Source organism: Protopterus annectens, chromosome 3.part0, assembly GCF_019279795.1.
Source record: "Protopterus annectens isolate FY-2018-M chromosome 3.part0, PAN1.0, whole genome shotgun sequence".
Classification (NCBI taxonomy): Eukaryota; Metazoa; Chordata; order Ceratodontiformes; family Protopteridae; genus Protopterus; species Protopterus annectens.
This window is the reverse complement of record NC_056731.1, coordinates 452357267-452384244: the sequence shown is the minus strand read 5'-3', so window position 1 is coordinate 452384244 and position 26978 is coordinate 452357267. Positions and strand designations below refer to the sequence as shown.

The following is a 26978-nucleotide window of genomic DNA, read 5'->3' as shown; positions in this document are numbered from 1 at the left end:
GTAAAATCCCCACTTTGGTATGTACCTAACCAGGCATATCCAACAACTGGAATCTCTACAGAGGTTCCTCACTAAAAGAATACAGGGCATAAGTAATATGTCGTATGCAGACCGCCTCAAGACCCTATCACTGTATTCTGTCTCCTACAGGCTTTTGAGGGGAGATTGATAATGGACCTCCTGGATATCCACAAAACAAACAGTACCAGAATTATCCATTCTAAAGACTTAAACATTGCCTGTGATATAAATAGGACCTGCTGGAGCTATAGGTATGTATCCCAAAGACTACCCTGTCTATGGAACAGGCTCCTCATCCATGTGAAACAGAGTTCCGCCCTAATCCAATTCAAGTGCAACTTGGACAATTGGATGGGAAACCTGAAATTAATCCCTGGTTTGGCACCTGTGTCTCTGATGCAAACAGGTAACCTGTAAATCGTTCATCTCCCAGGCCCATGCTTACACTTATCAAGGGTATCAGAATTCATCAGAGATTTGGGATGCATGGCTAGGCTTAAAAAGCCCTTGTGGTAGTTAGTTCAGTAAACATCTATGAACCTATATGCTGCTGTTAAGACTTGTTTGCAGTAAACTACATTACTGTGCCTTGCATTTGGAACCACCAATTAAGTGCATCATATAGCTAATGGTCATGATGTGTTGTAGTGAGAAATTTGCTGTAATGCTTCATATGTTTACAGAGAGAGACTATTCTTTGTCGCTGGGGCCAGACAAGTATTCAAAGGTAATTTGTCTAATGAACAATACCAACAAGTAGTTCTGAAAGCCACTTTCAGTGAAGATTAACTGTGCACTGTTTCATAAGTGTTATGCAACTGTAGAGTTAATATTTATAAATCAGACATTGGGGTAAGGAAGGATGTTCTTCATTCCACATTGCTGCAGTCCTAACTATTGGGTAGTCCGCTGTCCAGGCCCAATAACCAAAGAAGATATGGCTGACGCCGGCAGGCATTAGACAGACCAGTACGTCAGGGTAGGGTACTAAATGACCCGTCATATCGCCATATTTTTGCCGCGTGGGTCTCGCATGGTCCATTGATGCAATTTTGCTTTTCTGGGCGCAGGTTGAAAAGAGAAGTCAGAGTTTCAGACCAAGTGAGTTATTGGCAGTCTGCTGGGGAATATTTTTTTTTTTCTTGTTTTTCTTAACCGGATGTTTAAAAAGGATGTCAAAAAAGTGAAATGGGGTATTTTGTTTATATTAGGGTACCCCTTACTTTGTACCCAATATTACCTTTGTCAGGCGTTACTGGCCTGGATTTGACGTGTTGTGCTAGATTTACCAAATTTAAGAAAAAACTAGCTCTGTGAAAAGTTGGTGGTTAGGAAGCTGAAGCTAATTATAAAATGCCGGCCGCGCCGGAAAGCCGCCAAAAAAGCAAAAAGCCAGCCACAAAAGTTTGAAAGGAGAGCCTAGAAGGAAGCAGGCAAGGTTCCAGACGTCTGTGCGGAGCCGTCTGGGCTGGGGTTTCTTTTTTTGGAGTCTCAGGGAGACTTGACTGTTACAGGGAGTCTTTTTCTCAGGAAGGAAGCTAGGCTGAGGGGCTTCAGGCAGGTGGCTGTTCTTCCTCTTCCCTAAGGTGGTTAGGGCAGGTCTTGTTTCCACAAGTTTCCCTCAGGCAGGCCAAGTTTAGCTTCAGAGGGGGAGTTTCCAGTAGCTTGCTTTGCCTTTTAACCTAAAACACATGCTTCTTTGCCTAGAAACTTTGCTATTACTATGATTAGAGATTATTGATTATCCTGATAAGAGATAGCCCTGCTGATGATCTGAGTTTGGAGAGAGAGAGTTTGAGGCTTTCGAGTGCTTCTGAGGAAGAGCACAATCTGGAGATTCCTCCTTTCTGATGTTAGGAGTCCTTTGATTTCTTCTCCTTCCTGCCTCCATTTCCTTTCATTTTTTTTCTCTTCTTTGTGATTTTTCAAGGAATTTTTCTTTTGCATGAGGAGCTTTTTTCTCTGATTCTCTGAAGAGGATTAGGGAATTCTTTTGCCAATACAGACCATTAGTTTTGCTAGCTACTCTGCTTTTGGTGAATGTTGTTTTTAAGTGGTTTTTGCAGTTCCCTGAATCCTGATTCTTTTGCCTGCTCCCCCTTAAAAGTATAGGTGTTTAGGTGCCTGAAGCTCATGAGTAGCTTTTAAGTATCTTTAGGGCAGACCCGAAAGACAACTCCTCTTCAGGGGTCTAGGAGAGGCGATTCTGTTTGTGTCTCTGTTCCTGTCCCTGAAAGAGGAGATGGGAAAGAAAGGGTATATGGAGAAAGACTTAGCCATTATTTTTTTTGGGCAAGACATGTTAAAAACATCCAGAATACCTTCTTTCAAAAATATCAGAATCACAACTGAAATCTAAGTTGAAAATTGTGGATGAAGTAGCAGAAGGTATTGTGTTGCAGGATTTGGATCATGTGTCTGAACAGGTGTGTGGTGGTTTTGAACTTGGTTTGGTGGCTGGTTTGGGTTGCCTGAGGTCTCTCTCAGTGTGGGCCCTGGGTGTTATTGGAGCAGTTGAAGTATTGAGAGTTCAGAATGAAGCTTTTTATGCTAAAACAAGCTTTTGAGGTGCCCTTTGCAGTCTGATGTGTTGTGTGGGAAGGAAAATGAATGGAGTTTAAAAAGAAAATGTGAGACAAGGCTAAGTCTATGCAGTTTGTTAAAGATTTTGCAGTTTTACCTCTGAAGTTAGGATTCCTAATTTACTAGGAGGGATATATGGTGTGTTTATGATTCCCAGTCTAGGGTGGAGGCTAAGAGGTTGGTATACTTTAGGGGAGGTTCTTTTAGGCTTTCTCTCAGTCTCTTCCCAGGGCAGGGGTCAAGTGAGGCAGCTGGCCAGTAGTTTCATGCCTTTTTGCAGACCCATGGAGGAAGGCCTTTTCATTTCAGCCAGCATGGCATGAGCAGTTCAAGAAAGGCTCTCTTTAATCAGAAAGATTCAATTGGGATTTAATTTTTGGAGACAGATGGTTTCTCCTACGGTTTCCATGATTTTTTCTTGCTTTTTTCTTGGCTCACAATGCCATTTCCCTTCATTCTGAAAAAGAAAATCAAAACAAAAATCCTCTTGAAATCAAAAAAATTCCACCATGCCCTCTACTCCTATCCTGCCAGATCAGGATTTTATTCACGCTCTTTCCTCATTAGCCTGTTCCTAGTAATCAAGAACAATTTTGGATTTTACCCTCAAACTTTTATCTATCCCTCATTCTTTATTCGACATTCCCAAGTTCAAAAACAGCTTTTTACAACAGCTTTTGGATTTCAAAGCTTATCTCTCTGGATTATAAGGAAAAGTCTCAAGAACCTTCGCTTACCTTATAAAGCAGCTAAGATCAAGTTGGAGGAAGCTTTATTAATTCCTCTATTTCTCTCTGCATTGCCTGCCTATGCCCCTTGGCTTACTTAAGTAGCCAGGCTATTCACAATCTAAAGGGAGCCTATGAGTTCAGTTCTATGCTATTCAAATCTATCCCCTGATCCGGACCTGGCACAGAGACTGAATCTGTCGTGTCAAAAGCTAAGATGCCTTAAAGAATTCAAATCTATCCTTAGTTCAGTTACTATGCCTCTATTCTATCTGTGTCTCAGAAAGACAGTGTACTTCATTTGGACATGCCATGTGCTAAGATGGTGTGGGTATTCTGTGAGCAGGCCTTTCCAAGCTTTTTAACCAACTATCTCAAAGTCCTTCTTCAGTTTCTACCCAACTGAGTCCTCCAAGTCGGGGGGATTAACTCTTGTATTCTCCTTCAAGCCTTAGGGTTCATGGTGTCTGGTGCTGCAAACTGCCAAACTGGGAACATATGGCATATCTCAAACAATGGTCATTGAACATGTGACTGGACACAAATAATACCTTGCTTCCAATAGAAATTTCAAATAATACCTTGCATTCAAAAGGAATTTTTAGACTCCTGCCAGAGGCAATTCACTGTCTGTGACCGCCAGAGCGCGAAGAGATTTCTAATTCTAGGTCTGAATGACATTGCTTCAAGGCTTCTCAGGAATGTTCTGTGGGGATAGACAGAGAGTACAAAGACTACAGACAAGACATATCAACATGAAAGAGATGTGGCTTGCAAGTTGGAAGCATGATAGCTCAAAAGTGTGTTCTTTCTTCCCAGCACTTCTTCTGGGCAGGTGTTCAACAAACACAACCGACAACACAATTAATGGCTTTCAAGAAACAATTCTGACATTAACAATGATCATATGGCAAGATCATCTTCAGGCATTGCAACTGCAACCGAACAGACAGGGGAACACATTCTTCCACCAGACAACGGCACTCTTAGCATATGTGTTAGATCATGGATCATGACAAATAAAATTGGATCACATGTATTTCAAAAATGATTACATAGTGTGTGTCAAGGCTCACAGTGACAACCCATCTGTTCACTCAGTAAACCACCAGCTCATTCACACAACAAATTGACAGGTTTCATGTGTTTCAGGAAAAGTGTTGGAAACTTCCTCTTCACCTTTCAATCTTTCTTTCAAGGCTTTTCTCCCTCTTGCCTCTTTCAGCTTCTAAAGTGGATGATGCTGACAAGCCAAGGATGGAAAAAATAAAGATGCACTTGCCTCCTCTTTGGCCCTCCCCACTACTGTCTGGTCTGAGGAGAAGAGCCCACCAAGGATTTTCTTAAGGATGCTTCCTTTGGCTCTTGTTCCACACCGGTCACCTGCTCAATGTCAAGCTTCACTCTCACTTACTTCATCTGGGTCTACCCCTTCCTTTGTTGTTTTTAAAGTGTCTCAACTCTCCAGAAGACCTTCAACAAATTTAAAATATGATTATGGGAGCCTGAAGAGAAAGGTAATGGAAAATGAAAATGGATTTAATTTTTTTTTATTTTTTATTTTTGGAGTTTCAATAACAATTTGAGTGTGGCTGAGTGGTCAATAATTTCATTTTACTGAGTTATTGGGCAAAGGCTTTTCTTTCTCTTCCATTAAGATTTTCAGCTTACTAGATTCAGCATCAAATGTTGATTTGATTCTTGTATAAGTTTTGTTAGATTTTGCCATGCAAATTCTCTAAGCAACAGCAACTCCTGCTTGGGATTGAGAAGACCACTCCTTTTTTTTTTTTGATTGGGAACTGAGAGAAACTTTAGGCTACTAAACTAAAGCCCCCCTTGTCACTTGCTACTTCTGATACTTTTCATGGGGAACTTTGGTTTTGTTGGCCATTACTTCTGCAAGAAGGGTTTCTATGGCGCTGGCCTGAAATACTTGTCTTGATTTTTCCTTTTTTCATTTTTTAAGGTGGTTTCTGTTTCTAATTTCTGGCTCCTTTTCTTTTTCAGGTGGTTTTGGCTTTTGAACCAAATAAAACTATTAATTTATTTTTATTCTTTTGCAGGGAAATCCCAAAATAAAGGTTGATTTTTATTATTTTTACACAGGCACTGATTCATTTTGTTTTTTTTAGTTTTTGTTTGCAAGTGTTTTGTTCAGTTTTTGTTTTGTTTGTTTCCAAACTTGAGTCAAATTTTGTTTTTTTACAAATGATTGGGGGTTGGATTGGGTTTTGCAAGATTTTGTGTTTTCAGGGGGTATCAGCACGATGGTGCAGGCCTACAGCCACACATTTTCCTCACTATGGCTATCACAAGTATTTTGGGCATCATTTCTGGTTTCAACAGTTACAAGATTCCTCCCCAGCTTCTTGGAGTTCAGTGCATACTTTCTCTACTTTCTCTGGGGGGAGTCTACCTCTAGTTCCATGGCAATTTTGGCTGCCAGCTTTCCTTCTTCCACTGTGCCTACCAGCCTTTTGGGATTCTCTGCTTTGGGGATCTCACAGTCTAGGACTCTAAGTACAAGGTAGGAATAGTTGTTATTGTAAAGTGTTGTCAAGAACATAGTACAGTTGCTGCCATCCTCTTTTAGTTGTTGGTCCTTCCTGTGTTTGTGGCTCCCCTGATATTAGCTATGGGTGTCCCTTTGTGGGGAGGTGGTTTTGTAGTATAGTTTGGTTTTTTTGGTTTTGGTTATATCTTTCTGTGTTTTTGGTGCAGGTATGTTTGGATTTTTGGTTTTGGCCTTATCTTCTAGGGTGGGGGTATGACGTCAGGCTGAAGATTCCTGACATATTGTGCGCATCGACGTATTTATATGACCCTTGGTTTTGGGGCCATCGTGTTTTTATCCCACATGAGTGATATAGGGAGGCTTGTCTCTTTGATTTGCTGAAAATGTCTTTCAGAGATATTACTTCACGGTATTGTCCACTGGGGAGATTTCCTTTGTTGGATCACTACAAATCCTGTATTACTGGATACCACAAGTCATACATAGCCATTTTGGGTGTTCCGCTTTTGCCATTTGTTTCACAAAGAAATGTATTTTTTTCAGGGTGACAAACTCGGTAGACATTTTGGGTGTTTTGCTTTTGACATTTGTTTCACAAAAAATGTATTTTTTCAGGGTGTCAAACTCTGTAGCTCTGTGAGTTACATCAGTGGTGTCTTCTTAAGAAATCAACACGAAATATCGTATACTTTTCAAAGAGAAATTCAAGTCTGCCATTGTATATGCTATAGTAAAATGAAACAAAATTTCCATGCCATTAGCCTTGTACATACTTGAAATTCTTTTGACTACTTTCCCTGAAAGCTTTTAAGCTGTATAAAACAAAGTAGAAAGTGGAATTATCCTAGGGTCTTGCATGGAAAGATTCATAATAATATCTTGAAACAATACAGAGAGATATGGTCATTTGAAGTTAGGATGGAAACCAGGTAAGAATGAGCTTTGGAAATTGATAGGATGCAAAATATTCAAAACATTGTGCTGAAAACAAATGTATAGGCTGTTTCTTCAGCATAAAATAAATGCAAGTTATCAGAAGCATAAATATGTGATTTCAGACTATAGAATTAATCTTTGTTATGCTTTGTGTAAATTTCAGTAGAAAAGTTTTTTTCTATTAAACTTCAAGATGCAGTTTTTGTTTTTTCCTACTAATCAGTTTGGTCACATCATTTGTTTTTGAATATGTGTTAGTGTGTTTCTTATTGCTTTTATTGAAGGGACTGAGAGGTAAAACTGTGGTCTGCTTACTTGCTTGCTGCTTTTGGTGAACCACGGTATAAAAAACTGAGTGAAGCATTACTGTACTGGGTTCTCTTTCTGATTAGCTGGAGTATACTGTCTTGTTTCCTTATGCTTTGTGTGGTCCATGTGTACTACTGATTTGAGGTTTATACACACACACACACACACCCACACACATATGTACGTGCATAATTTCTCCTTTATTAATATTCACTGTTCAGCTGTCAGAAGGGTGCAGGAGACTGTCATTGTACAGGTTTATTATGTCATGAGGCTGACAGGTGTGTTAAATGATAGACATTTTAAGATCATATTCGAATATATGAAATGGCATTCCATTTTTATCTTTTTGAGAAATGTGTTGGTTAGTCCTGTTCGTATTTTCATATAGAAATGATTCTATGTGCAAATATAACTTTTATTAATGAAAGCCATCACCTCTAAATTCCTGTCTTTCCTGCTGTGAAGGATGAGAGATGATGTGTTCTAAGGAGCAGACACTTTCTTGTCTTGGCTTCTGCCCTGTTGTAACAAGTTTTACATTTTAATTTGTAATTTCTGCCTGTAGATCCCAAAGGGCATACCTGTTTCTCTTTGTAGTAGTGCTTGAACTTTGTTAGCACACAGAATCTGACATGTTTTTGGGGATTTTTAGCAAGCATTAACAAAAGTAGTAGAATGGACCCTTGATACAGCACGTCTTCATTCATTTAATGCAAATTATTTAGTGTCTGCTCTCTGAATTTTTGTTTTTATCACAAGTTTCTGTTTTCTGTCATACCCTGTTTTTTGTGCAGTGTACATATGGCATCAAAATCCTTCATCAAGCTGCATGGCATGATGATGTGAGTGCCATAAGTTATGTGAATTGTGTCCAACATGTTTGCCAAAATAAGCTTTTTTAAACTTTAAATGTAAAATAGATTTATGTTTTCTAAAGCATGCTACCAGTAGACTGCCTGAATCTCCTCATGTTCTGACTGTGCTTCTCAAACATTTTGGAAATATAGAGTATATTTTAGGGCATTTATTAAAACTGTATTTGCCTTAATATTGCTACAACTCAAGTGCTCTAGGTTGCACTGCATCTGAATTGTTTGTGTGTTTTAGCTGCTTTTCTGGATATATAGACATCTCTGTATATGTAAACTAGCTACTTATTCTACTGTATTACTACCTCTTAAATCGTTTTTCAGTTGTGCACTTGCCTTGCTTCATTCAAAAAGTTTTAAATTGCTAATTTTGTAGAGTTTTAATTGCATTTACTGTTTAGGGCTGCACACTCATGTGTTAGCCTTTTCTGTGTTTATTTACTGTATTATTGCATTGTTTAGCCTGTATTAACCAAAAAAAAATACTATAAAATGCTATATTGTTTGCTCGTTTCCTGCCTTTCCTAGCTAGTATAGTCCAGATCCCTGGCTTTCTGGTTTCAGGACTTTACTTTCTGTGTTCAGAGCTATCCGGACCTTGCTGTGGTAGAGGGAAGTCCTACTGCTTACCAGTGGGAGCAGTGAACATTGTACTGCCTATCAAACACCAGAGGAGTGTTTTCCAGCTTTGAAATTGTAATTTTATTAGCCATTTTGGGCTGAATTCTATCCCTTTCAACTTTCTGGCTTACAAACGTGTTTGTGCATTTTTTGCATAGTGCATCACCGTGGGGCTACGGTTAAACTATTTCAGGTGCCAGAAAGTCTGCTTTTCAAAATTTCCCTTAGAACTAGCTGGTTTCTCAGTTGTTGTTGTTTGTCTTTCGGCTTTTCCTGGTAAGGGGTCGCCACAGCGGAACTCCGGTCCTCTAATGGTTGGCAGTAAATTTTTACGAAACGCCGAGGTGCCAGCTCGATGCCCAACCTTTAATGAAGACATGCCCATTTACGCACACATGTCTTTCGAGTGCTACCCAACCACAGGGAGGACATGCAGACTCCACACAGAAGGCACTCCCAAGCCGAGCCAAGAATCGAACGGGAGAACCTCTTGCTGTGAGGTAACAACCCTACCGCCGTAGCACCGCGGCATCTAAACCCCTCTGACTAGCACTTGCTCTAGAACCTGCTGGAAAGTACTAGGAAGCCTTAAACTGATACAAGCACTCAACTATCCTTGTTAATAAGGAGAAATTAATCATAGGCACTAAACAGCCTATAATTGCAAAGTACCTTGCAAAGGTAAGGAAAAACAGCTCTTGTACTTTATAGAAAAAGCACGTAAACAGGCCTGTCCAAGGGTCAGCTTCTGGTGATTTCTCCTGTCCACTTGGTGAATCTGGGCATACTGGGGCAATGCAGCAACTGCCTTATGTGCTCAGACAACCCTCTCCTCCTGCCACCCAACACTACAACCTGTGAGAGATGCACTTACATAGCCAAACTGGAAGCAAAGCTCTCTCCAACCAGGATTGTGCTAGACAGCCAAGAGGAGAAGGTTAACACCTGCACTACACCTCAAGCAACACATAGCCCTTCAACACCCACACATAGCAACACTAAACCCACATATGTGGAGGCCCTTAACTTTAACCTGCCCAAGCAACAAGGACCTCCAAAGCTGAAACACAAACAAACGGTCACAACCAAAGTGACACATAGCTCACAACACCAGTGTGCCACCCAACAACAGCCCCTAAGGCAAGACAACGTACCCAACACTTTAGTCATAAGTGACTCTATAGTCAGGCACACTGATGTCCCACTCACCAGGCTAAGCAAGGAGAAAATTACAGTCAGCTGCCTGTCGGGTGCCAGGATCTGCCACATAACGCATGCACTCAAGTCACTCCACAAGTACAAATATGACTCTGTCATTGTCCTTGTTGGAGTGAATGACTTGAGACGTACCTCCCTGGACTACATGAAAAGAGCAATGGAAGTGCTCTTGGATCATGTGGCCCAGGCAGGTATGACCCTAGCCCTGAGTAGCATCCTGCCTTCACCCACAATGATACCACAGTATAAGGACAAAATGATTGACTTCAACAATTGACTAAGCTTCTGGTGTCATTCAAAGGGGATCCAGTGTCTGCCTAGGACGACATGATCAACAAACCACAATGCTTTGCCAGAGATGGTCTGCACCTGTCACCCTTGGGATTCAGGTTACTGGCTAAAGCTCTTGCCACCCCTATAGTGCCTTTTTTAGGTAAGGTTCAAAGGATAAAACCACCACCGTAACAGATACAAGCATGCAAAATCTGAAGGTAATCCTACTCAATGCTAGAAGGCTAAACCTCAAAATGCACTCTCTCGAGGCACTGATAAAAATGGAGAACATTAATATCTGTGCAGTAACTGAGACCTGGTTCAAGACTCCAGAGAGCATCACTGTAATACCAGGCTACAACTCTTACCACACTTTTCGGCCACCAAACCAAGACCGAAACACTAAAGGTGGAGGAGTGTCCATATTCACCAAGGATATTCACACCTCCAGGCTAGTTGCCCAACACATTGCATCTGAAATTCTCCAGGTGCAACTAACACTAGGTAAGATTGCAATCCAAATTGTAGCTTGCTACAGATCCCTCACCATGCCCAAAGATTCTTACTACATCTTTCTAAACATACTGGAAAATATTAACATACAACCAAACACCGTAATACTGGGTGATTTCAACTACCCTGCCATTAACTGGGAAAACTACTCTGGTACCAGCACCTTTTCCCAATGGTTCTTGGAATTCATAAATTCCAGCACCCTGGATCAACTAATCCGTTGTCTCACCAGGGGCTCCAATATCCTAGACCTGGTCATTACCATCACGGGAGATAGATGCTCCACACCAGTGGTCACCTCCTCATTGGTCAGGTCCGACCATAAGCAAATCACCCTTGAAATCCACATCCCACCCCCACCCCCCAGTAAAGAAACCTCCATAAAAAAAACTTGTCCAAAGCCAACTTCATGCTACTTAAGTCAGAAGTGACCAACTTCATGGTACCCATGCAGACAGGAGCTGAAAGATCGACTGCTGGATCCTACACTAAGGCACTGTACGAGCACATCCACTCATGCATGAATCGTGCCATCCCAAATAGAACCAAGATGCTCTCGTCCAAAAAAAAGGAAGCCAATCTGGTGGTCCCCTGCCATAAACAAAGCTGTACAACAGAAGGAAGAAACTGTTGTAGAAAAGAGGAAAATCCCTGGATGCAAAAAACTCCCCTACCAGCCTCAGTAAGAAGCTGAGATCCCCTCATAAAATCCTCCAAAGCTAGTTACGAAAATAAAATTGCCAAAGATTTCAAAGACATCCACAAGGCATTCTATAGTTATGTCAAGAATCTAAATGGCAATGCTCAGATCTGCTCTGAGCTACAACAGAATGGCATTAAATATACTGATCCCAAGGATATTGCCAATATCCTGGCAGATCGATTTAGTGCCAACTTCACCCCCCTCTCACACCCTAAAGGGCCCATCTCAATACCAAAAGATTGCCAAATTCCAGTAATCATGACCACACAGGTAGAAACCACACTCTCCAAAGCTAAGAATATAGCATCCATGGGACCAGATGACATCCCGGGCTGTGTGCTACATGAACTCCAAAATGAACTGGCACCTCACCTAAGTGTCATGTTTAATCATAGCCTCACTTCAGGCTTCATACCCACTGAGTGGCGCACAGCTATAGTTATCCCACTCCACAAGGGGGGGATCCACCTTGGAACCCGGGAAGTACCGTTCCATCAGTCTGACGAGCCTGATCTGCAAGGGCATGGAATGCATTATCATGGAACTTATAAAGAAAGATATTGGCAACCTTTAGACACTGTCCCCCACCCAGGTTGGGTTTGTGAAGGGCCGATCTTGTCTCCTGAACCTGATTGACTTCTTCGAATCAGTCTCCACAGCTGTGGACGAGGGTAACACGGTCCACACAGCCTATCTGGACCCCGCCAAGGCTTTCAACACCATCCCCCACTCTGGAATCATAGATAAACTTACTAAGCTGGGCATAAATCCCTACGTCACTCGATGGGTGGCAACCAGCTGGCTTACTGGCAGAACCCAGACTGTAAAAGTAGCCAACTCCAAATCCAGCTCTAGACAAGTGATAAGTGGAGTACCTCAGAGTTCAGTCCTGGGACCGCTGTTGTTTGGCATCTACTTCTCTTAAGTACAGGCCAACACTAAGGGACTCTGGCTAACAAAGTTCGCAGATGACTGCAAACTGAGAGCCATTATTGAATCCCCAAATGATGTGGCTATTCTACAAAAGGGCCTTATAGAAACATATGCTTGGTGCCAGAGCCATGGGCTCAAGCTTAATGCCAAGAAATGTATAGTTATCCCCTTTGGGAAAAAACATGCACCCATGAATTACCACACAGGTGGCAGTAAACTAAACACCGAAAGTGTGATGACAGACTTGGGGACACAGGTGGACAGTAGTCTCACCTTCGATAACTACATCGCCACAACAGTCAGGAAATCCTATGTGGCACACCTCATCACTAAGAGCTTTTCATCCAGAAAAAAGGAGGTCATTGTCCCACTGTACTCATCCCTCATTAAACCCATTATAGAGTACAACGCCCCATTTGGTATGTACCTCACAAGATGTCTGCAACAGCTGGAAAGGCCACAGAAATACGTCACTAAAAGAATCACAGGCCTAAAGCAGATGCCCTATGCTGATCATCTAAAAAAACCTCCAGCTATACTGTGTGGCATATCGTCTACTCGGAGGCGATCTCTGCTTAGCATACACGGCCATGTGAAACCCTGAGCTGCTGGACATGCTCCACTTAAAGAAATCCCAGTCCCTCAGAGCCACACACTCCAGGGCTCTAAACCTTGTCATCACAATGAACAAAACACGCTGGAGGGATAGGTTCCTAACCCAGAGACTCCCCATACTCTGGAATAGACTTGCCCATACATGTCAAACAGAGTGCCTCCTTAGCCCTCTTCAGAAGGAACCTTGACGATTGGTTGGGAGATAGAAAATTCACCCCAGGGATCACGTCAGTCACCCTGCTAGACAGGGGTCCAGGGAAGTAAATATTGTGGGTAGAAATATCCGGGGAATTGTTTGGCTAAGCTTGTATAGGCCCTAGGGCCGATAGCCTAGTACCAACCTATGAACCTAGACTAGATATCCTATGAAACAGAGTTTTCTGATATGTTTAGAAGGTAGGGCAGACCTTTATTTATGATGTTTAAACAGGACTTTCATGTTGGAAAAATGTACAAGATAAGTGGCCTGACACTGAAAATTAGGTACAGCTATCTTGCTGAGGTCTTGAAGGTGTACCACATTTAAAATTAACATATATAAAAGAATTACTATTGGCTGGTAAAAAAGTTGCATATTCTTAAGTTTATCCAAGCTTTATAGAACATGCTGAACCTATAGATCTGTAGTAGTTTACTTCATTTGATCTTCAACCTGTGAGAATATGGATCTGTATCAGATCTGAGCCGGCAAAGATTACTAGCATCAGCTCAGAGCTCCAGACTCCTCCCCTTAACCATAGTACACCTCCCTTGCCTTCTATCCCCAGATCTCGTTTGATGCGATTTGTGAAACATCGTGTCTCTAAAGCTCCAGCTAGCAGGGTGTTTTTTGACTGTAAGTTTTCGAAACTTTTTTGTTAAATTAGCCCTTTTAGATTAGTGTAGGTACCCTTTCTCCTCTCCCATCACTTTGGCGTCATGTGTAGGATTGTAGTAGTTTTTAGTGTAGTTTGTCTGTGGTGCTCCCCCCCCCCTTCTAGTCAGTCTAGTGTGGTGAGTGGGTTTGTGTTAAATTTTTAGGAAGAAAGTTTTTTTTGTTTCTTCTCAGATATGGCTAAAAAGCTTATTTCTAAGCGATGCACACAATGTGGCCATAAGCTCTCCCCAGCTGATGGCCACACTCTGCGTGTATTGTGTTTAGGTGTGGCCCACCTTACTGTTGACTGTTCCATTTGTGCGGGGTTCAACCCCCAAGCTATGAAGGACAGAAAGGCCAAGTTGGCCCTCAAGGGCCACTGATCCTCCCTCCTTGTCCTTGGCTTCAGTCACTGCGGCTGCCGTGACTGCCTCTCCTACTTCTCTGCCTCTGGCCTCCCCTCCCAGGCTGGGACTCAAACTCCCACTTCTAAGCCTGTGGTAGCGAGCAGAGGAGGGGTAAAGAGCCGGAGAGAGAGTCGAGGAGGAAAGAGAACAGGAAGAGTTCTCCGAACCTCTCGTCACCAAGCAAGTCTGCTCGGACCCGTGAGTCCCCTCGGCTCCAGTCTCCGAGGTTCTCCCCGGAGCTGGAGGAGGCACACCCAGTCTCCCGAGCCTCAGCTCCCCGACTGGCCAGGTCGGAGTCTGTGGCCTCGTCTCGGTCAACCAATTCTCTCTCTGACATGGTTCTGGATAAGATGATGAGGAGCTTTATCCATACACAGATCCAGCTTCCCTTTTTTCAGCCTATTACTCCTTCCCCGATCCGACCTTCAGCTTCGGAGTTCTCAGATCAGAGGTTGGCCTTGGTCGGGGCATCGGCGCTGATGGTCCTCTCATCCTCTATTCCGGCAGCTGCCTGGAGCATCTCGGATCCAACCAATTTGGTTCCAAGCCACTCTCGGAGCCGGAGCCTGGGGGTCAGATCTGAGGGAGTGGAACCTTTACCATCGGCTCTGACATCGGTCCAGATTCCCTGTCTCGGTGCTCCAGCCACTTCGGGTCTGGCTCCGATTCTTGCATCGGACCCGGGGAGACCGGCCTCCTCATTGGCTTCACAGGAGGTCTGCTGTCTGGCGTTCGATGTGGTAGAATGGGTCCTCTGTCAGATCAAAGCCCCTGACCGCCCCCTCGGGCTCCACGCAGACCCCCTCAGCTCTGTCTACAGTCCCCGTCATCTTACCAGATGGACAGCCCATGCCCAAAGGGCCCCAGACTGTTCCCCCAGAGGAACAGATGACTTGCGAGCACTCCCCGGAGAGCCCCACAAGAGATGTGCCTCGCAAGCATACGTGTAAGAGGAGGCACTTGGACTCCCCTGAGTCCCTAACCGAGGACACAGACGTAGATGAGGGGAGGGCTCCCCAAGGTCACCTCCCGACAATGTCTCCTTTGGAGATATCATGGAGATCCTGTGCCAGTGGGGAGGTTGGTCTGCCCCTATCCCTCCTGTGATGAGTCTGTGTTTCTGGAGGCTTTCAGCACGGGCTTGTCTACGTTTTGGGTGTCCATCCCCCCTGGGGATCCTTTAGTGGATTTGATCACCTCTAGGGCATGGAAGGAATCTGATACCGTGGAGCCAATCCCCAAGTGCCCCGATAAGGTTTTGAGTCCCCCTATAGACAGGCCTTCCTGAAACAAGGGCTCCCCAGTGGGATGCTACGGTGGTAGCAGCAGCCATGAAGAGGGAACTATCTCAGGAAAGTTCCTCGGTCCACCCTCCTGACTGAGAGTCTCGGATGATGGACCGGCTAGGGAAGCGGGTGTATGCTTCAGCTACCTTTTCAATAAGGGAGCTGAACTACTTGGCCCATGTCACAAGACTCCCAATGCGACCTGGTGAAGGAGCTGGAGGAGTCTCCACCTAAGTCCATGTTGCAGGAGGACAAGGCTTTGTTCTCTGCGAAAATGGCCACTTTGAGAGCAGTATCGAATACGCCCATGCGACTCCTCTCCCATGCAATGGAAGGAGCGGCTAGGGCGGCTGGGTCCGGCGTATCCATGAGGCGTAACGCCTAGCTCAGGTTGTGCCAATTTACTGAACCCTTTAACACGTCCTTTGCCAATGCCCCTTATGACGGCTCGACTCTGTTCGGTAAGACCATCAAGGAGACGCTAATCCAGAGTGAGGAGGATGGGAAGACACTGTCTGCCATCGGGATCCACTTCTCTAACCCTCAAAGGTCCTTTTCCCGGAAACAGAGAGGGCAAAAGAATATGTGGTTCCAAAAGTCTCCGTCTTCCAAGGACACTCGGGGCTCTTCTTCCCCCAGAGGCAGAGGGGGACAAATTGGACGCTGGCCCAGAAGCTGAGGGGATCCGTGAACCTTTGGGTCCCAAGAACCTTTCTCGGACAGACTCAGGCAGCAACCCTGAGGGGTTTCCCGACTGCTGTACTCTGAAGGCAGTCGGGGGGGCTATTGTCCTTGCACCCAGCAGCATGGGAGTCCATAATGGACCGCTGGGTGCTGCAAATCATATCCAGAGGAGATTTTATCCCCTTCCTGGGTTCTCCAACACCTGCCAAACTCCTCCCGGATGTTCCGCCCACGCAAAGGGAGGCAGCAGCACAGGAAATTTCCAAGTTGCTAGGAAAACGAGGAATTGAAATCGTCCCCCAGATCAGTCTGGATCGGACTTCTACTCCAAGTTCTTTTAGGTTCCAAAGAAAATGGGGGACTTAAGGCCCATTCTTGACCTCTCTACCCCGAACCTGTTAGTGGCCAAAGAAAAGTTCCGGATGGTCACACTACAGTCCATGATACCATACCTGCAAGAGAGTGACTGGATGTGCTCGTTAGATCTGCAGGATCCTTACTATCACATAAAAATGCACAGAAGCTCCAGGAGGTACCTCCGTATCAATTTCAAGCCCTACCCTTTGGTCTCACCACAGCTCCCAGGGTGTTTACCAAAGTGATGGCTGTGGTAGTGGCTCACCTGAGGCTTCAGGGGATGCAGGTCTATCTGTACCTAGACGATTGGCTCTTCACTGCTCCCACCAGGCGTCTACTTTCCCAAACCAGGGACTACTTCATGACACTTGGGACTACTTCATGATACTTGCCCTAAGTTTGGGTATCACAATCAACACATCTAAATCTCTACTAGAGCCTGTACAGGTGATAGACTACATTGATGCCAGGATAGACACACGCCAGGGCAAAGTGTTCCTGACCATGGAGAGAGTTCAAAACCTCAGGATGCACGTCTCCTGAATTTACCTTTCTCATCTCCTGACAGTGGAGTCTGTATTGAGGGCCCTAGGCTCGATGGCGACGACCTTTAACTCTCCTTCCATGTGCCCGACTACACATGCAGATTCTTCAGTGGACTTTGGCAGTTCAGTGGTCCCTGTTGGATTTACCACTAACTTATTCTATCCACCTAAGTCAAGTGTGTTGGTCATCCCTCATATGGTGGATGAGCTCTTCGGACATTTTGGAGGGCCGACCCTTTGTTCCAGCCTCAGCCCAAGCCACAGTGACCACAGATGCCTCCCAACTTGGGAGGGGGGCATTGTTCGGGCAGGACAGTCCAGGGCCTGTGGTCCTCCGTAGAGACCAGTTTGCATATCAGTGTCTTAGAGATGAGGGCGGTCCTTCTAGCATTGCAGGCCCTACATGCCTTTCTTCCTCTGGGGATGATTGCTGTTCAATCAGACAACATGTCGGTAGTCTGGTATATCAACAACAGGGAGGGACCAGATCTTATCCCCTTTATCACGAGGCCATGAGAGTGCGGGAATGGGTGATCTCCACTGGTCGCTTTCTTATCGCTATGCACATTCTGGGACGGTCCAACATTCTAGCAGACAGGCTAAGTCGGACCATTCTGATGCCTTACGAGAGGTCTCTGAATCCATCAGCAGCGGAACAGATCTTCAGCGAGTGGGGTCAACCTTGCTGCAATCTCTTCACATCTCCTTCCAACGTGAAGTGCAGCAGGTTTTTCGCTCTGAACCCTCCCCCCACCCCCACCGGGGGAGTCCCCCAGAGACGTTCTAGTTCATGCTTGGTCTCACGGTCTTCTGTATGCTTACCTGCCAGTCCCTGTCATCCCAAGGTTTCTGTAGAAAGCTTGTCAACTGGGGAGCAAGGTGATCCTCATTGCCCTATTCTGGCCTCACCCGGTATGGTTTCCCTTCCTTTGGTCTCACCTTCTGGCTCCCCCGTGGATCCTAGATCCCTTTCAGGATCTGATTTCACACCCATCAGGGGTGCCTCATTTGAATCTGGACAGCCTGAAGCTCATGGCTTGGCTGCTCCAGTTCCTGTGATTGCTAGGACTCCTGAACTTTCCTCCTCAGTTAAGTCTATTTTGGTAGCTGCTCATAAGTCTTCAACCAGAAAGGTTTATCGCAGCAAATGGAAACGTTTTTCCTTTTGGGCCTCTCAGAGGAGTTTAGATCTTTTCACGGCTCCTATTTACGCTATTCTTGATTTCCTAGCTGATATTTTCCAGCACAGAGCTAGTTCTTCTACTGTCAAAGTTCAATTGGCTGCCATTACTCCTTTTCATATGGGCAAAAATTCTGCATCCTTGACATCTTCTAGGCTGTGTAAAGCCTTCATCAAAGGCACCGTTTTGCTATGCCCCCCCACCGGTCAAAGGTCCTGTCCCCCTGTGGGACCTTACTATGGTCCTCCAAGCTCTGGTAGCCCCGTCTTTCGAGCCTGCCACTACTGTTGATCTAAAATTTCTATTGTGGAAAACAGCTTTTCTGGTCGCTATTACCTCTGCTAGGAGGGTTTCGGAATTACAGGCTTTGTCCAGAAAATTCCCGTACATGATTTTTCATAGATAGAGTTTCCCTTCCAACCAATCCATCCTTTCTTCCTAAGGTAGCATCACTAGTCATTATAAATCAGACGATAAATTTGCCTGTGTTCTTTCCCAATTTTACCAACAAGATGGAATACAAACTACACATGTTGGATGTTCACAGACAGTTACAGTTCTATTTAAACAGGACAAAACATTTTTGTAAATCTGATCAATTGTTTCGTTCTATAGACCCTTTTTGGGCAAACCTATTTCCAAGGTCACGATAGCTAGATGGATTTCTTCATGCATCCTGCAGGTCTACAAGGACAAAGGCATGTTTCCTCCACGTCAGGTTAAAGCTCATTCCACTAGGTCCATGGCTACATTGGCAGCTTTCTGGTCCAGGGTGTCTTTGGGTGACATTTGCTCGGCAGCTACTTGGTCCTCATCTCATACGTTTATCTCCCATTATAAATTGGATTTGACATCTAGAAGGAGAGCATCCTTTGGTTCTGCGGTGCTCCAGAATATCCTTCCATGAGGGCCACCCAGGAGTTTAGTAGCTGGGGACTCTGTCCCACAGGTTGAAGATCAAATGAAGTAAACTACTTCAGATAAAGAAGTTATGTACTCACCATAACGTTCCATCTGAATAGTTGTACTTCATTTGCCTTCAACCGTCCCTCCCTCCTTCCCCTGGACCTGTGGCGCATGTTCAGCCTACGGGCTGTAAGTATAGATCACATGTATGTTATCAGGTCGGGTTATAAGTGTAAGTTCAGCAAACTTGATCTGGGGATGGAAGGCAAGGGAGGTGTATTATGGGTAAGGGGAGGAGTTTGGAGCTCAGAGCTGATGCTACTAATCTTTGCCGGCTTGGATCCAATACGGATCCATATTCCCACAGATTGAAGACAAATGAAGTACATCTACACAAATGGAACATTATGGTGAATACATAACTTTTTTTCCCTCATTTTAATCCTCTAACTGAATTTTTCTTGCCTCTGACAGATCCCATTCTACGAGTTTGAGAAACTACAGCATAAGAAGGATGTTGTTGATTATCTTCATGGGAAGATATTCCCACATAGCTTCCGACTCAGTTGGTGATTATTCACACTACAGCGTTGTGTAAAGCAGTGCATAGTCCAGCAATAACAAGGACTGCCAGCAGGACCAGAAAGCAATCTTGAGAAACTACACACCTACTGTGCAAAATGGGTTAATGGCTTACAGGAAGAAAACACTGAAACAGCTATAAACACATTACTTACTCCTTTGTGATACAAAGCATTATCTTGTCAAGTCTAGGGACTGGAGATTTGTTACATGTTATACATTTTATGTAAGATTTTGCAGTTGTTTATTTCTATTGTGGCACTATAATCCTTAGGGTGGTGTAGGCTCATTGTTTGGTGCTACTGAGTGCTGCACAAGTGATTAGAAAAGGAACTGCTTGTTGATGTAGATGTACTGTGATCAGATGATAACACATATTCTCTGGAGAAATTTGAAAAGTTTGGCTAATAGCCAGAAAACATGAACAGAGGGGTTGCTGTTTGACATAAATGCTGAAGGAGTTTGAAACCACAGGGGCACAAGCTATCTTTTGAGATCATTTTAAAAATGTGCTGTAAATATCTTTCAGGATGCCATTTTTGTATTTTGTACAAGAACAGTTTAAATTAGTGTTACATTTTTTGCTTTAAAATCATTTTAAGAAAATATCATTATGTTTTTAACATGTGCATCATACTTCATAAAAATACACCTGCATTACGTTTTTTTACATCTTGAGAGAGTTTACTTTCTACTTTGTTCTATTTTTTTGGTCTTTAGAAGTTATGTAAAAGTCTGCCTTGCCAGCTAGTACCCTCTTCACGTGTACAACTCAGTCTAGATCAAAGGCAGCCTCTCAAGCAGAGGGGGAAATCTAGGCACAGAAACTTATTTGTGTCCTGTTTGTGGATGGATTTATTCTGGCAAAGCATCATCATCACTGGGATAATTTTGTGGACTTTTTGTATAGCCTATATTCCCTACCCTTTGGTGTCTTGTGATTTTTCTGTTGCAGCAGAGCCTACATTACAAGGATATAAAGGTGTGTGTTCTCACATTGGACCCAGCTACAAGTCACATGTACTCTCAAGTCATACTCATAGCACTCAGTGCAAGATCCACTGCCTGTTTGTCAGGTGGCACTAGTGCACCAGAACTTCTGTGGCCCCCTTCCACTGAGATAGGTGTACTGACAGTGACCACTGCCATCACACCATGGCTAGCTCCTCCAGTGCCCAAGCTTGATAACCAAACAATGGTTGGCTGGTGCTTAGTCAAAGCTTCATCTCTCTGAGCAAGTAATCTAACTTTAAATTATTTAGTTTGGTGATATTAGTCTGTCATACTATGCATTTGAATAATGCACTTTTTGAGTGTCTGTCCACATTGTAGTAGAAGACTTGCACTATAATTCACAGGTTATTTTAGGGGCTTTTTCATTAAAGTTTTTCAGTATGATGGAATAAAGTACCTATTTAGAGCAAATTAGTTAATTGACGCATTTAATCAAATTTGCATTTCATTAAGTGCATTTATTGCTGAAAATGTGCACCTTTGGTTTGTCATTGTTACGAGACCATGTAGTTAGTGCACCCAAGTTTGTCAGAAAGCCCCCATGTTGGTGGGCAAGCCTCCAAAGTAAAACTTTATTTTGTTTCATTTTATCTTTCTGTTACACTATACAAGCTGAGGAGTTTCAGTATCCTTTACATCTGGTATGGCTCGCTCTGGAACAGGAAGTGGAGAGCATAGAGGAGTTTGCTGAGTCTGCTCCTGATGCTGCAGACTTCACTTACTCCACTGTGTAGTCGGTGGTGGTTACCTGTTCAGTCTTGAGAACATCCTTAATTCCATATGGTACAGTGATGCAGGTTCAAGCTGAATGAGAAGTCTTGTGGTCATGCCCCAACACTTTCATAGGTCATTGGGAGAGGAGATGCTGTGAAACAGTCTTCACTTTCATGAAATGGAGGCAAATCTTGCAGAGATTCATGCAGTTAGGAATGTGCTGCACTGTGTTAAGAGATACCTTGTCAGTAGTTGAAGTTATGGCTGGTATGTGTGGAATCTGTAGTCGCACTTCTTATATCTTACTACATAGTTCAGAGTGTGTTATGTTAATCAAAGCTTTTCAAATATAAAGCAATTTCTTTCCACTGGGTTGATCAAGAAGTGGCCTTTTGACATGATGAATTTATATTTAGAGGGTGCTCTTACAGGTAAGGAGGTGATTGTGCTTTCTGTGCTGGTCAAACTAGATTTATGTGCTGCTAATATATAGATAGTGCATGGAATATAATTGTGTGAGTGGAAACCTGCAGACACTTAAATACAGTGAGAATTTTTGAACATTAGTGTTTATACTCAGTGAAAGCTTAACGTTATACAGTATGCTTTGTCATTATTTGTTTGATTTTTTTTGGGTTTGCCTCCATTACCAGTTTTGTTCTGCCTGATTTTGAAATGCTTCCATTAAGAACATTCAGATTATGTTTGAAAGGGCTGTGTTTTTCATTTATCTCAGATAATCTGGAGATGTATTCAGTCTTCTGTGTTTGTTCCTTTACCTAGATAATTTGTAGATTTTCAAAACTATGCTGACCAGGTGGTATTTTTTTGTGGTCTTTTTACCCCAATTGTCTACTGATTATCGGCTCTCTCTTGGGCAACTGACCCATTATTTCCCTCATCATTGAGGGAGAGAGCTGGCCAAGAGGAGCCATTGCTATCAGCTACCGAGATAGTTCAAGCTTTTTTACTTCATGGCTCTATGTCCCCTGTGCTTGGCTGAGCAGAGAAAGGGGCATAAAAATGCAACAGGATGACCCTCTTGGTCATCCCTCACTTCTGTGTGGGACATTACCAGCAAGCATCCTAATGGTTGACCAACTGGTTATGCCTTACCTGCACAGGGGACATTGCCAACCGGCATCCCCACTAGCTGACCTTTAAGCACAGGAAGTAGTTCCCCTGGTCACCACTAGGCAAACCACTTTTTCTGTGCTCCCTGAGCAACCTCAACTCTCATACCTCAGGGAGGGTTGAGCAGGCCATGCTTCTTCACTCCTCTCCCTCCCTGCCTGGCTTGCCCAGGGCCACTAATCAAGCCCCACTTGGAGTTAAAACCAGGCAAACAGCTGGTGGTGGTAAATTTACTGAAAATGGGGATGTTTTGTTTTTGAAGAATTAAAGTGTACGTCTCCTTTCCTGGTAAACCCTTTTTGAGGTTTGTTGAAGAAAATTTGTATGTAAAGTTGAGATAGTTTTTGACTAGATTTGTTAAATATACAGGATCTGATATCGGTTTTCATTTATTCTTCAATGGATGGGCTCAATCCAACACTCTGATCATCTCGGCTGTTGCACTAGCTTGTGGCACCAACAAACTCTCAAGCTCCTTTCCTACCCACAGTGCACTATACCTAATGTCCCTCAGATCTCGTTTGCCACTTTCACAGCTAGACGTGGTCATACTTTAGTACATTAGATAGTGTAGTTTTGCTAACATTGTTAGTAGGGATTTCCTACGTAGTTTCATTTCTGACTTTATATTTAAACTTTTTCCATCTACAAAAAACTGCTAGCTTTTTCTCTGCCTTTTCCTTTCTATACTAGCAGTATTTAGTTTACTTTCTGGATAGTAAAGATAGATATTTTGAGCCTTTGGCTGATATCTGGTTGTTAAGTTTTCACGTTTAATGATGTCTGATAAAAGCTTCAAGAAATGTGGACATAAGATGCTGTCCTCTGATGCCCTGTGTGTGTGTGTGTGTGTGTGTGTGTGTGTGTGTGTGTGTGTGTGTGTGTGTGTGTGTGTGTGTGTGTGTATACTGTTTAGGGTCTGAGAACCTAGACCTGGAATGTGACATTTGCAATGGGTTCAAACCCAGAGCTTTGATAGAAAGAAGAAAGAGATTAATATTAAAAGGCTTATTGCCAACTCCTTTTTCTCAGGCCATCTCTGGAGTTCAGTCTCACAAGGCACAGTCTGAGGAGTCTTCAGAAAAGGTCCAGAACTTCAACTCTATTACTTCAACTTAATCGGAACCAAAGAAAAAGAAGGCAAAATTGGATCCAACCGTCCTTGGATCTGATCAGATATCTGGCAAGTCCTACCTCTGATCTGACAATGGAATCTGAAGTCCACGAATCCTAAGCCATTGCCTAGTGCTGTGTATTCACCCAGTGTGGATCTGGTACCACCCAGCATACCCTCCTCTTTCCTGGAGTGGCACTCTAAGTCTCCTTTAGTGGTGTCCTATTGTTCCTCTAGACATCTCATGAAGGCAGATGTGGAAAGGATGATGAAATTCTTCATGGAGCAATTTCAGAAGGGAGTCTTCATGGTTCCTACCCACTTGGGTGAGGAACACCATCCATCTACTACTCTACTGATAACTCCTCCTCTGACCCAACCTGAGGAATTAGTCCTTGGATCTGAGCATTCTAGCCCCTTCTGTGTTGGATCCGAAGACAACTTTGTCTTCAGATCTGACTGCTACTCTAAGTGCACCGGCCCTGACTTCTTTGGATCCAGAGACTTTTGGAGCAGAATCTGTCAAGTTGGAGCCAGGCGAATATCATAAACTCCGAGGTTTTCAGAGCCATCTCTTCTCTCAGACCTTTGGCCTCAGGTGGATGGCTCTCTGAGAGGAGGGAAGTGGCAGGCCAGAAACTCACTTTCCCGGCTCCGTTGACTTCCTTCTCTCCTGAGTGATCTGCATTCAGGGTTGTGAAGAGGGTTTTCTCTACTCTGGCAGGTCAGACAGGACCTTCCCCTCAGATCCACCCTTGGCATCTTAGCTGATTTTGCACCATGCTCCTCAGCATTCTGCTCCATGGGGACAGCCAGCCCAAAGCTTCAAGACCACCCAGCCAGGTATTGTCATCTCTTCTGATAATTCTCTGGATCATCCCACTGCAGAAGTCCCTAGAAAGAGGACTTGCAGGTGGAGGCACTTTGACTCTGCCCTGGAGTCTTAACCGAGGATTCTGACTTTGATGAGGGAAAAGGGTCTCCCAAATCACCCAGTGTCGTCTCATTTGGAGACATCTTTAAGATACTTCAACAGAAGAGTGACTGGCCTCCCCAAAACCTAACTCCTGAGGAGTCAGTATTTCTGGAAGCTTTTGGAACTGCCCCATCTACCTTCTGGGTTACTCCATCAACTGATGAACTTACTGATTTGGTCTCTAAGCAGGTGTGGAAGTAACCTGATATGACTGAGCCGATCCCCAAGAAATCAGACAGGATTCTGGCTCCTCGAGCAGGAAGAGAACATTAGAGTAAGGGTGTACAAGTTGATGCAATGGTCTTTGCAGCAGCTACAGAGAAGGAACTCATGGAACAGAGTTTCACTGTCCATCCCCCAGTAGAGAATCTAGGGCACTGGACAGATTTGGAAGCGAGTTTATGCTTCAGCAAAATTTGCTCTCAGATTACTGAACTACTTGGCACACTTCACGAGACTGCAGAGGGACTTGGTTAAGGAACTTTTCAACTCCCTTTCAGGGATGACTGCTGCAGAGGCTCAAACTTCTGTGGCTTCACAATTGTCTGTCCTTCAATGTACTGCAAATTCATCCGTGAGGGTCATCTTGCATGCTGGAGAAGGCGCCTCTAGGGCCATGGGTTCAGGTATTTCCATCAGGAAACATGCCTAGATGTAGCTGTGTGATTTTTGGAGAGCCCTTCAAGTCATCTTTCATCAATGCTCCCTTTGATGGTTCTTCTTTATTTAGTCACACAGTAAAAGAGACACTCTCCAGGTGTAAGAAAGGCAGAAAGACCCTGTCTGCAGTGGGCATACATTTTTCAACCCCTCCGCGGAGCTTTTCCAGGAATCCTATAGATGTGGTTCAGGAAGTCTCCGGGACCTTTCCAGGACACACGTGGACGTAGTTCCTCGAGAGGCAGAGGGGAGATCGATAATGTCAGAAGGCACCCCCATGGCAGAGGAGGCCTACAAAACTGAGGTTCTAGAGATACATTTACCTACAGTCCCTTCCAGTGTTCCTAAGGGAGGCTCGCTTGCCTTCCTCTGGAGGCAGACGAGGGTTGCTTATCTCTGCATCAGGAAGTTTGGCTGAACTTAACAAAGGACACTTGGGTGCAGAGAATCATTTTCAGAAGTTATATTATTCCCTTTTTCCTACCACCACCACTAGCCAGGAAAATCCCAGATGTTCCACCTAATCAGGGGGAAGTAGCAGCAGCACTATAAATTCAAAAGCTGCGAGAAAAAAAAGATTCATCCAAGAGGTTCCTCTAGACCAAAAGAATCCGGAACTTACTCAAGACTCTTTTTAGTGCCAAAAAAACAGGGGACTAGAGACCAATTTTAGATCTCAGTGTGTTGAAGAAATCAGTTCAACATATCAAGTTCTGGATGGTCACTGTTCAGTCCATTCTGCCCTTTCTGAGCAAGGATGACTGCATGTGCTTGACAGACCTTCAGGATGCATACTATCACATAAAAAGTAACAGACTTTCTAGAAGGTGCTTACGCTTCTGGCTGAGAGACTGTCATTACCAGTTCAGAGCACTGCCCTTTGGCCTCACCACAGCCCCCAGGGTATTCACTACGTGTATGACAGTAGTAGCAGCTCACTTGAGACTGCAGTGATTCTGGGTGTTTCCATACGTAGACTGGCTCATTACCGCTCTGACCAGGCATCACCTGGTATAAGCACGAGACCAAGTGTTGCAAACGTGTTCAAATCTTGGAATAACCATCAATTACAACAAGTCACAATTACAACCAACTCAGACATTGGAATACATAGGAGGAGTGTTCAACACAATGTGTATGGTAGCATCTCTTCCCCTTTCAATTCTGAAAACAGTAAGAACTCTAGTCAAGAACAAGTTGTAGTACCAAGATTTCAGGCTGATTGATTCTGCAAGCCCTGGGATCAATGTCAACGACAATAATAGTAGTTCCTTTAGCAAGATATCACGTGAGTTCTGCAATCGATGCTTCAAACACAATGGTCCATTCTCTCTAAACCCATTGTCGACCAAGATATGAATAACTCAGGTATGCAAACGGTATCTTTCCTGGTGGATGCAGTCACAACTTTTGCAAAGTCGTCATTCATTCTCCCTCAGCCCAAGGTCATAGTGACCACAGACACTTCCCAGAATGGGTGGGGGGGCATTTTCTGGGGAAGACAGTCAAAGGCACTTGGTCCCCCAAAGAGGCCAACTTGCATGTCAATGTTCTCGAAATGAGAGCAGTGCTTTTGGCACTGCAAGCATTCCAAAACTCTGTCCCTCTCAGAACAATTGCAATCCAAAGGAACATGTCAGTAGTTTGGTACATCAGCAAACAAGGGGGGAACCAGATTTTACCCCTTGTGTCAAGAAACCCTGAGGGTGGTGTAGCAAT

The 26978-nt window shown here is 44.0% G+C and overlaps 1 protein-coding gene across 2 annotated transcripts in view; it reads left to right on the top strand.

Annotated features, from left to right (window-relative positions):
* The window catches only part of FASTKD3 (FAST kinase domains 3), a 692256-nt gene extending 671939 nt beyond the window's left edge, over window positions 1-20317 (top strand). For both annotated transcript variants that reach the window (XM_044064876.1, XM_044064877.1), the window contains one exon: window positions 19540-20317. In XM_044064876.1, the coding sequence (XP_043920811.1) occupies window positions 19540-19638 (99 nt within the window). In that variant the 3' untranslated portion in view covers window positions 19639-20317. The remainder of the gene's footprint in view (window positions 1-19539) is intronic.
* Window positions 20318-26978: the final 6661 nt, after the last annotated feature.